Below are 12,177 nucleotides of genomic sequence, written 5' to 3' on the forward strand. Positions count from 1 at the left end.
TCATAACAGATGATCCTTACCTATCAAGAATTGCAACTACTAGTTACAATACCACTTAAAAATCAAAATAAAAAATAAAGATGTACAATAATACAGATTGGGCCATAGTAACTAACATTACAATTACCATACCATAATGTTTATTAATTAATGAAAAACAAAACAAAACAAAACAAACAAAAAAATGCTTTTCTAAAAAACACTTTTAAAAGCAATTTTCATACAAGACGAAAACAATATTTTCCATTTTTTTTTTTTTTTTTTCAAAAGCATGAGAGCACAACCAACTAAGCTTTCACTTTGTTCACTTCTCCACAATTGAAAAGTCATCAGTTGGAACATACGCAAATATTCAAATTGCATTGTGCTTTGTCACAAAAATACCAAGTTCCACATTAGCTTTCTCTTCCCAAGATGCAACAACGACTAGTAAAACAAACAATACTCATTTAACATGAAAATATTCTAACATTAAACATATAACAATGATATTTTTTTTAATGCATTATACAATTACATTGTGCTTTGACTAAAACACAACTTGAAATTCCTAAATATTTTTCTATTTCCCAAGCAGATCAATACTAGGTGACATTACACAACTTTCATGCACTACGTACTTGAGCTAAATCTCCTAATCTTGCGAATAAATTTCCATCTTACAACTCATTAATGTTTTCTCTCCCATTTTCCTTCCCGTCTACTATCCCGTTCTCTCCGCTCCATCACCTGTCTAGACTTGCTGCTCCCTCTAGACCCGTGTCTTCGATCAGACCCGATTGCAGGAGATTGTCCATCAAATGCTGAGACTAGGTCTGGATCGCCAACGCTACCCGTGTCGCCTGAGTCCTTGCTTCCATCAAAATTTTCTTCATAACTACTGCCACATTCATCTAGACGGTCACGCGATTGTAGAATGGTCGGAACTTGGCCTGAAAATGAGCGAGATCCAGAGAGAACCACCGACGGCATGGTTGTCACTGATGAATTGCTGATTCCAGTCTCTGTCTGCAAGTTGCCACTAATTCCTCTTAAGCTGCCTTCATTACCTGATCGTACATTTTCTCTTTCACGATATCTTTCCCGAGGACGACTGCATTTAAAATCATCAAAAAGGGTTAATCCACCAAATTATGTACAATGGGAGGGGCTATTTCCGCAGCTCAAAAGGCGAAAAGTTTTATGGAAGGAATTGGGGTTTAAGATAAATGGTGTATATAGGGTGGCCGAGGAAAGAACGTTGGTTTTATATTTAAGTAAATTTTGTGTCCTTAAATGTAGTTTTGCATAAGGGTAATGTTGAAAAAAAAAAAAAAATTCCACCAATTGGCTGTTTAGAGGGGGGGAGGGAAATGAGCTACATTTAGCAGCAACCATATGAAGACCTATTGGCAACCCCTAAAGCCAGCGTCCAACAATTAACAAAATTATAAAAATATCCTTAATTACTAAAACTAAATAAAAAATCATTATTACAATTGTCCAACAACATTCTAATCTATAAAATATATAAAAATAAGACCCAAAACTAACCCTAAATATAATCAAATGAAGCCCTAGGTGCATTCCATATTAAATTCCAAATTTGCCACTTTTTTTCTTTCCATGTTCATCATCAAATGCAGTGGTGCTAGGTTGCTAGAAAATTTTGCTGGTGTCAAACAGGTGCAAATCTGAGAGATCTTTCAGATACACAAGGCAGACTGTAAAAATTATAGTGCTCTTCAAACTCAAAGTTGAACCAATTTTATGCATAAAAGGAGAACTCAGAATCCTAAAATTTTCTGCTACAGCCGTTCCCTAGAAAAGTAGTAATGTTATGCTATTGGAGAGAGCCAACTAGTTTCTTCAAGCTTGATATAGCAACAACTTCATGGGTTTTGATAGGCGTAACATGGATAGTTGGTTTTTAATATTTGAAATAAAAATAATCATAATAATTTGAACTTATGAAATGTGAATCTTGATCTAATTTCCAAGGTGAGGCTTCTTGAAGTTTGGTGAGACAGAAGTACCATGCTGGCTTGATTCATCAAATTCTTTTCTACAATGTGACTAAATCTAATCCAAGCTATTTTCAGCAGCAACAGTTTGTGAATTGGGAATTTGATTCGGTCAGTGCTGAATTATTCCCTTAAAGAAGCTGTTTAAGAGGCAAATTCATTTGTTAAATTGGATTTCAATCTTTTGCAGCACCTGTTCTGCTTGTAATATAGCTTCACCCAACTCCTACCAGAGAGGTTCCTATATATTGCAGAGACTAATAATCCCTTGCATCTTTTTGAGAAAATTCGTCTATGAGATTTTCCTTTTGTTTCATTTTCAGCTCTGTTAGGTCAACAATAGGCTACACGTTAAAAAAAATATGGCTTTCACATTTGCCTACACCTAGTATTATCAGTTCCCATATGAGGACACCACTAAACATTGAGCAAAATTAACCATTATCGTGTCTTCAAAAAATTAACCGCTCAAGCGATGAAGATGGCCCACCAGATGAATATATAAATATGGTATTACACACAGGATTGCGACAATAAAATTTTGAGAAAATGTGGACAAGTGACATCTAAAATCAACAACTCTATTATTTGGGTTTATGAAAACCACTACATGCTCCAGGACAAGAGTTTTATTTATCTTAAAACATGAAATCCTCATCCGCTTCTTGCCCAGGCTAGGCATGCATTCTGCCATTTATATCTTGAAAGTTTCAAACTCTCTTTTAATATTTCATTTGTGGTACTGAAAGTCTTCTCATGTTAAACTCATATTCATTATTAATGGAAAAGTCTCAAATTTAAAAATAATTGTCCGATATGAATGTAGTAGTATAATAACGGACAAGGACAAAGAAGGCAGAAGGCAGGAGGCAGACGGCAGACAACAGACAACAGACAACAGAAGACAGAAGAAGACTACCTTCTTGTTTATTTGAGTGACAAGGAGGTATATGAGACAGTCTTCTGTTTTTGGTCACAGCAGTGTTTCTACAAATAGAGTGGCTAAGCTTTGCTTGAGAGTTGTTGGAGGAGATAAAATAGACAGAGAAACATAAGATGTCAAAGCCAATTAGGTTTTGCGTCATGCAGTGTGTTTGAGTGAAAAGAATTTATGTTTCATTTTATTTACAATTATCCTATATATGTTTTAACAATGAATTTTTTAGTTTCTTTTAATTCTTGTTGATGATTATAATTTTGTTTTCTTTATGTTCTTATGGTGGTGGTGAGAGTTGCTATGGGGCAAAGAGAATGAGAGAAGGGGGAGGCGGTGGCGGTCGTGGGTGGAGCAAAAGTAGTGGTGGTAGGAGGGGGGGAGGGAAGGGATGATGGTGGGTGATGGCATGGTAGGGTGGGTGTGTGTATAGATTTTTTTTTTTTTTTTTTTTGAATTGAATTGAATAAATTCTGTCCATAAAATAATTTCGCTTAAAGGTATTTTTTGTAATTAAAAAAAAAAAGAGTCATAATTTGATGGGTGCAATGAGACAAGTGGTATAAATAGAAGCTCCTGTGGACTGCCAAGTGGTGACTATTTAGTGTGTCCAAAGGGTCCATACAAAAGTTCAAGTCTTGAGATTTACTTGGCTATCAAGTTCTTTAGCTTCCAAGCTAGAGTCTTCTACATTTGTGGTGTGTGATGCAATGCATTTTCCTTAGGCAAAAACAAATTATGAGATTTTTTATATTTCCCTTTTTTTATTTTCTTTTCTTCTCTTTATTTATTTTTTTAATCCAGCTCTTAAGCTGCACATTCATTGCTTTGGTGCTGAGAATAAAATCCTGCATTAGATTCATAACTATCTCCTTTAGATTCATAATTATAGGGAAACTTTTGGGTTTGTTATTGAGTTGATTAACGAGGGCAAATCCATTTCAAAACGTTTTTTGAGAATTTTGTAGAGAACTTTGTTTTATTTTGTTAGCCGACCCATTTGATGGGACTTAAGGCTTGGCTTGGCTTTGTTTGGTTTGGTTTGTAGGTCAGACTATCATATAAGATGCTTGTATAGGGGTGACACCCCCTTGGCATCCTTTTAATACAATTTTAAACTTATTCAAAAATGAATAATAAAACAATGCTTGTACATGACTTGTGCCCAATGTGATCTCTTCAAATGTGAGTGTGTTATTCACAGAGAGAGAGAGAGAGAGGGGGGTAAACGTACCTATTATGAGTGGAGGTAGAAAACTCTCGTCGCGAAGGTCGGACTCCAGATTCCACTTGCTCTAATTCACGTTGGAGTTCTCTCTACATTCAAAGTGTTCAAGATTTATTATTTAAGAATCTAATAGTTGCAAAACAAAAAGTACACATAACTGTATAGATATATCAGATGCTATTTCATACCATCTTTAAAAAATATGAAATGAAATAGTGCAGCATTCGCATAGTCATGGAAAATGATTTTATACTTGCAAAACAAAAAGAATAGCATGTAAGGTACTACATAGATATATTAGATGCTACTTTCAAAGTATCCAACAAAAATATGAAAAATAGAAGGGTAACAGATTCTGGATAGGATGGTTGTCAAACAAACTGTAACATCTCACAATAATACAAAGAATTGACAACATACGCTAAATAAGATTTATGTATTGACAGTCATAGTATTTTAAAAACAGAACCCAATAAAATTTCAACTAGAGAACGAAGTGAAAATTTGGCGCCAGGTCTAGTCTATTCCACTCTCCAATTTGACCCACCATAAAGTGGCCAAGGAGTGACACAATTTCTGAGCATGACTATATGTCAACTTGAACATTGTTGTCCCCTGAAATCTAGTATGCAAATAAGAGTTTTTAGCCAGCTCTCCACCTTCACCTCATGCAGATAAAGCTCTGCAACAGAGCTTTCTTTCATAACTAAATTGGCCAAACTCTTTCAACACCCAGATCAGTGTATACTAGCCCTTCTCCTCAGCGAACCAAACATATACCCCCTTTATGAACTCCTCTCAACTCTCCAAGAAACCAATCACTATACGGACTCTCCACTACGTCCCATATCTTGTCACAAACCCATGGAAGTTCATACCCAAACCAAACTAAACCAAGTCTTGTATCCCCAATCAAGTGGGATTGGCTACATAAATCTTTTTGTTTTGTTTTTTTTTTTGGTTGCCATTTTACTCTGTCAAAGGTTATATGCTCAGTTAAATAAAAAGAAAAACTTCACTTTTCCCCCTTATGATTTGGCCCATAAGCGGTTTACCCCCCTATCATTTGGAAACAAGCACATAAACCCTTGTTGTTTGTAGACTAACGTCTATGTTGCACGGACACGGACACGCGACACGACACGGACACGGACACGACACGGACACGCAAAAACGCAAATTTTTAAAAAATAGGGGACACGACACGCTAGGGACACGTTTAATATACATAATTAATTTTATTTATATATTATATGTAAAATTAAAAAATATATACTATTTGTATTTATTTTTATTTATTTATTTAATTTATTATATGCAAAATTAAAAAATATATACTAATTTTATTTATTATATGTAAAATTAAAAAATAAATATATTATTTATATTTATTTACATTATTTAAGACCAAAAGAAAGGTTAGGGGTTATATTATTTATTTATTTATATTATTTATTATTAGTATATAATTTATTATTAGTATATAAATATATATATATATATATTGTTAGTATATAACGTATATAGCTATCGATGGTTTAGCGAGAGAGAGAGAGAGAGAGAGAGCAGAGAGGGTCAAACGATGCGCAGAGAGGGAGATGAGGTCGATGGTCGATCGATGGTCAAACGAGGGTCAAACGAGGGCGATCGATGGTCGATTGAGGCGCAGAGAGGGAGACGAGGAAGACGAACAGGTTAGGGTTTCTTCTCTGTCCTCAATCTGTCTCTTCCCTCGACCTATCTCCCTTTCTCTTTCTTCCCTCGATATGTCTTTGTCTCTGGCTCTCTCTCTTTCTCCTCTCCAACAGTTCTAGGGCTTCTTCGATCCACCCACCTGCATGTCTGAATCGTGTCCTCGTGTGTCCAACCTCGTGTCCGACTCTGAAAAATTCTGAAAAAAGGGGGACACGCAGGGGAGAGTGTCGGACACGTGTCAACAGCGTGTCGTACGCGTGTCCGTGTCCGACACGTGTCCGACACTAATACGCAAGCCTCAGGGACGTGTCCGTGCTTCATAGCTAACGTGCACCATCATGCATTATGTCCAAGTTAACAGCAAGAGTGAAACACATGCCAAGACATAAAGGGGTTATACTCATTTTCAAATGTCAAAGGGGTAAATCACATATGGAATAAAGCATAGGGGGTTGTGCACTTTAGTCCACAAAGTACATGGGGTTATGGGGGTTACATGCACATGGGGCAAACCACAAGGGGGTAAGGTGAAACTTTCCCTTAAATTAAATAAATCCTTATCTATTTGTGACACCTTTCTTTTCCAGAGCTCACCATAATAAATCTCTAAAAACCCTATTAAAAATTTTCTCCAAGTCTACAAAAAAGAAAAGGAGATCTTTCTTATTTTTCTATACTTTTTCATTAATCTCAACAACAAACAAATCACTTCCAATGCAGATTTTTCAAGCATAAATCCAAATTGATTATTTGATATCCATTACTTCTGCATAGGTAATAAAATACTTTTCCTCCACTCATCTAGCATTTTATTACTATAATTTTATTAAAAAATTTAACAAAGACACACATCTCTTATGCACTTCTGAATCTCAATAGGAATGCCATATTACCCTAGAGATCTTCCCATTTTTATCTTTCTTAGTGAGGTCTCCGTTTCTAACACCCTAATTCTGTGAAAAATTTTACTCCAACTCTCTCCTTACTATTACCACTTTATTCTAACAGCAAGTTACCTATATGATTTCAATTTAATAACTACTACACCTCTCCTTGATTTACTCTTCTTGCAATAGTATTCATGAATCCTCGTTCTTGTTACACTTAATATCTAGTTTACCTCCCCCTCAACTTAGCAAGTCTATACTTTCATCCTTTTTACAAAACTTATTGTAAAGATCATCATGTACTTCCAATCTAACATTTCTAACTGCGTTTTTACTTTTTTTTTCTTCGCATATATATGCATATCTTTACAAGTTTCTCATTTATATTCTTTTGCCAAGTTTTATACATAACAAGATTTTTGTCACTATATTGTGAAGATATATTTATGAAATGGCCTTTGATAGGGCTACGTGGAGAAGAAAGATTCATGTAGCCGACCCCATTTGATGGGACTTAAGGCTTGGTTTGGTTTGGTTTGTTGTGAAGATATATTTAGATAGGTTTCATAAGTCAGTCAAATTTTTAAAAGTCTAGTTTCCTTTCTAAAACTAGCTTATAGTTGGCATAGTCTTTTAAAGGCTACAAATAGACACATGATTCTTCTAATTAAAATAAAGACTGTTTAGGGAATTTGTAAATCTTTTGAAGCTCCCTTAAGATAGTCTAATGGAATTTCTAACTTTCTTCTTCTCTTCTTTTTATTCTGCACTTTTAGCATTTAAAATCCCCATAACCATATCTCCCTAGCTTTCTTTTGCTTTTTTCTCATTCTTAGAACCCCTGTAGGCAAGCCTAACTTTTTCCATTCAACCAACCAAAAATAGGACATGAACATCACCCTGTGTTTCCTATTTGCTATATTAGAATAGCCTTAAATAGTCCCTAAACCTGTAACTTCTCATCCCCAAAACCTTACCCTAGCTACTGGTACTAAAAGGGGAAAGTAACATTCTTCAGCTCTAGCTGCTGCAATTGTCCTGGTTTAATAAAAAATTGCAGAGCTTTTGACTACACAAATCTTTTCGTAAATTTGGTAAATTTAGCATATGGGCTATAAAAGCGGGAATGTCCCTAATCTGCATACATGTTTTGAAAAAAGTAAACACGAAGAGATCAGAAAAGAGTTTCTTTATGACTTATAAATTATAAGGACCAAGGACCACAGTGATCAAAAGAGTTTCTTTATGACTTATAAATTACAAGGACCAAGGACCACAGTGATCCTATATGCACTGGGAGAACATAAGGAAAGGCATATATTAAACCATATCAAACAATATAACCAAAGACACACCATTGTCCCTGATCATCATATCTTCAGGAAACGTTTCAGCCATATTCTTCATTTATGTAACAGGTTCTATTACAAGAACAGACAAATAAAGAGTATCAAACGAAGATAAACAAAGTTCAGGGTTAATTTGTGATCCTCTGGCCTTGCCTGTGATTGCTTCTCTTTCTCCATATCAAGATGGTGACGCAGCTCTCTCGTTTTTGCACGCTCAAGTTCCAGCGACCGCTGTCTCTCAATCTCCCTTTCTACTTCAGTCATCCTCTCTCTAACACACAGGAGGGCATTGGTTATTTTTAAGAAAATCCAATCTTTTATAACCATGAAACCATCACAATTTAAGGACACACGATGAGCTACAGATCAGGAAGTAAAACCTATCAAGTGCTTGAAGAAGTTCTGATTCTCGCAAAGCTGCGTCTTCCAAATATTTTTGACGGGCACGTCGTACAAGTAGCTTCTTTTGCCTGCGACCTATTATCTCTTCTCTGATCTTGGACTTCTCTCTGATCGGACAGGAGTATCATTCAATTATATTATAAGAAAATTGGGAGAGAACAAAAAAAGAAAAATTAAAAAATTTAGAAAACATAAGCGTGTAATCCTTGAACAAAGTACATCCTTCAAGAAAACAAAAAATAAGCAACATCTGCTACAAATAAAAGTCAATGCATTTGAAGCAGCGAATATAAAACCACCAAAACAAGCCCTAACAAATCACAGGTTCTAGAAACTCAATGATAGTGTCATCTCTGATGTAAAGAAGTCAAAAGAAGGCACTTTCATGAATTAAATGCGTTAGTTCCACATCCTGATGGTCAAATGGTTGGGAATGCCAGACTATGCTTCATCATAATAATTTTAAGTTTCAAAAGAATGAAAAGGATCACCTTCTACCTTCGGGGTATATTTGGGAGAGCAAATTAATTAGAGCCTTAAATGCATTGATTTCTCTCTCTAGAAATGTGCTCCGCAGTTATAGAAATTTTGATTTCTCTCTCTAGAAATGTGCTCCGCAATTATAGGAACATAATGTTTCTAGTAAGGAAAGAAGTTGGGCCACGCCGGCGAATTTTGTTTCTTGGTGGCCGGTCGTTTGAGTTTGAGGAGTCCGACAGAGCGAATGGGAAGTGTGGGTTGTCGATTGTTGAGAGCGGGAAGGGGCTACGCCGGGCGGTGGTGCTGAATGTTTCAAAAGTTCATTGGTTAGCGGTCAGGATGAGGTTAGCATCTAAGGAGCCCAGCAGTCTAATGGTTTGGGGCCGGCCCAGTGGGGGTAGTCGGACTACAGCGGTATGGGTACGAGGTGAGGAAGGTGGGGGGACTTCTTTTCAAATTGTGGTTACCACAAGACAGCGACACGAACAAGTTTACATAACTGTGTCTGCGTTCGGCGATGGATGGGAAGGGGTGGCGTTGGTTGTCGATGGCTTTGGGTTGTGTGATGCAAAGGCCTCTCGACCCATTGGCTTGACGAAGGTTGCATCCACTTCTGCTGACAACTGTAAGTCCGTCGGGGTTGTCTGCTCGGAGGTGGAGGTCGATTGGTTTCGCATTTTGGATAGGTCGTTAGTGGGTACATTGGGGGGTTTGGGGGGCAAAGGTCTGAGTTTTGCAACCATTTTTGATTGGGTTGCCCGGTGGTGGAAGCATTCGGGGAAGGTGGACGTCAGACCTGTGGGGAATAAAGCTTTTCTGTTTGTTCTGTCAAGTAGGGATGCGGCGGAGGCGTTATTGTGACGGCGTTGGACAGTGGAAGGCTGTGATTTATTTCTCGAGTGGTGGTCACCACTAGCTCTCTGCACTCCGGCAAAGACGTCGCGGCCTGAGAAGAGTGTGGATTCGGTTGATGGGTCTGCCTATTCATCTTCGAGGGGAGGCGGTGTATCGATTCATCGGTGATCGCTGTGGTGGCTGCATTGAGGTAGACGAGTCGTCGGTGGATCTAGGCTCCATTCGACTTCGTGTGCGAGGTTCCGAGGCTATGCTTTCGCGAGTCTCCTTCCGCTGGGGGTTGTGGCAGTTTTCACTGCCAGTCTGGGTAGAAGATGATCCGGTGGTGGAACGGTGGTCGTCGGCGAACGTGAAAGCTGGGGAGTCTGCGCCGATTTTGGTAACAACGGATTCTGCGCAATTAGGGCAGATTTTTCGGCCGAGTATGGGAGTGAACAAATATTTGCAACAATTTCGAAAAGGGGGAAGGTCCATGGGTTATCAGGGTATTTTCACCCAGCGTTTGGGGGCTGAGTTGGGTCATTCACGTGGGCCTAAGGAAAGGCAGTTGGGCTAGAGAAGGGCCCATGTTTTTGATAATGGCAAGATGGGTCACCGTAGGTGGGCTGTGGTTAATAATAAAGGGTCTCATTTGGGGGCCCGTTTGGTTAAGGGGCTGACATCGGCGGTTAATCAGTCCGGCCCACAGGAGGGTGGTTCCTTAAGCCTCAAAGGGGTTGGTCATTTGGGCTTGTCAGAGCAGCCCACTCCTCTTGTTAATACGGGTATGGGTCGGAATGAGGGTGGTTTGGGTTGTAGGCCTTCATGCGATCCATATCTGAGTGAGTCGGGTCGGGCTGCTTCGTTTGGGGTAGGGGGTTCTTAGCGAGGCTCGGTGTCGCCGTCTGGTTTGGAGTTGGTGGTCCACCGTGCCCCATCTGCTGCGGAACTTGGATCGCGACTGGTAGAGGCGTCGGACAGCAGCACTTCGCAGATGGTGGCCTCGAAGTTAGATGCATGTCAGTCCCCGGTGGACCTGGTGATGTCTCGCGATGCGTCATCTGCGGAGGACTCAGGCTCGCGACTACTAGTGTCGTCGGAATTGGCTCCTTCGGCGGGATCAGCGTCGGTTAAGCGAAATTCCCAGTTGGAGCTTCAGATACCTCACAGTACGCTGTCGGTGGGGGACCAAGCGTTGGAATCAGAGATGGTGGAACGATAGTCCCCAGTGGTGTTGGAGATGCCTCACGTTGAATCATGGGCTGCCCAGGGAGGACAGGGGCACGAATGTGTGGGTCAGTCCCAAGTCTTGGAGTTACAGCCTTTAGCAGTGCAAGATAGTGACTTGGTCACTTGTTTCAAACAAAAACAGAGGTTTGAGGATATAGGGGGTTTCTCGGGGGAGGAAATTCCTTCGGCAGAAGCTATGTCCCAATGGGTGTTGGATCGAATTAGTGAAGTTAGTCGTTGTTTGGGCTTGTCCTTTGAAGGCCATGAAGCTGAGGCAATGCGTCTTTTTGCAGCAGTGGAGGCTTTATAGAAGCCAGGGACTCCCAGTTCTAGGGTCTCTCGCTCATTGGGGACCCCTTCCAAAGGATATCGGGAGCTCAAGAATTTGGAATGCTTAGTGAACTATGATCATGGTTTGAAGGATGTAGGACGGGGTGAAAGGTGAGATCAGAGGGGCCCATTGTTGTTGAAATGAAGTTAAAAATTGTATCGTGAAATGTGCGAGGGTTGAATGATAGGGATAAACGGGTGGCGGTGAAGGCGGTTTTGCAGGGTACCAACCCGGACATTGTCTGTTTACAAGAGACGAAGATGGCAGAGGTGGGAGTGGAGTTGATTCGCGAGGTGTGGGGGGGGGAGGTTTGTGGAGTGGACCTTTTTGCCTTCGTTAGGCACGGCAGGTGGGGTTCTTCTTTGTTGGGATAAGAGGGTGGTGGTGAAGGAGGAGGAGGAGATAGGAGGTTTTTCTGTCTCTTGTTTGGTCCGTTGTGCGGACGATAATTTCCGATGGGGTTTTACTGGGGTATATGGGCCTGTGCAGGATTCTAAGCGGGGTTTGTTTTTGGAGGAGATAAAGAACATCGCCTTTCGCTAGGATGTCCCCTGGTGTGTAGGGGGTGATTTTAATGTTGTTCGTTGGCCTTCAGAGAAGGCAGGGCATGCTAGGTGTTCGGGAGCAATGCGGGCTTTTTGTTCCTTCATTGATGATTTACAGTTGGTTGATTTACCTCTCCAGGGAGGCAGCTTCACCTGGTCAAATAGTCGGAGTTTGTCTCGCATTGATCGGTTCTTGGTTACTGTGGGCTGGGAGGAGCACTTTTCCGAGGTGGTTCAGTTTCGGTTACCAAGACCTGTG

The 12,177-nt window shown here is 39.7% G+C and overlaps 1 protein-coding gene across 9 annotated transcripts in view; it reads right to left on the bottom strand.

The window, feature by feature from the left end:
- Positions 1-448: 448 nt before the first annotated feature.
- The window catches only part of LOC114264955 (uncharacterized), a 45,548-nt gene continuing 33,819 nt past the window's right edge, over positions 449-12,177 (bottom strand). For 7 of the 9 annotated variants that reach the window (XM_082916229.1, XM_082916228.1, XM_082916234.1 and 4 more), the window contains 4 exons: positions 8,477-8,605; positions 8,250-8,367; positions 4,172-4,254; positions 449-1,093 (listed from right to left, as the gene is read on the bottom strand). In XM_082916229.1, coding sequence (XP_082772355.1) covers positions 670-1,093; positions 4,172-4,254; positions 8,250-8,367; positions 8,477-8,605 — 754 coding nt within the window. In that variant the 3' untranslated portion in view covers positions 449-669. Of the gene's footprint in view, positions 1,094-4,171; positions 4,255-8,102; positions 8,368-8,476; positions 8,606-12,177 lie in introns of all 9 variants that reach the window. The other 2 variants (XR_014362098.1, XR_014362099.1) reach the window with 2 other exon arrangements.

This window comes from Camellia sinensis, chromosome 2 (genome assembly GCF_055761805.1).
Source record: "Camellia sinensis isolate YWXY chromosome 2, ASM5576180v1, whole genome shotgun sequence".
Taxonomy (NCBI): Eukaryota; Viridiplantae; Streptophyta; class Magnoliopsida; order Ericales; family Theaceae; genus Camellia; species Camellia sinensis.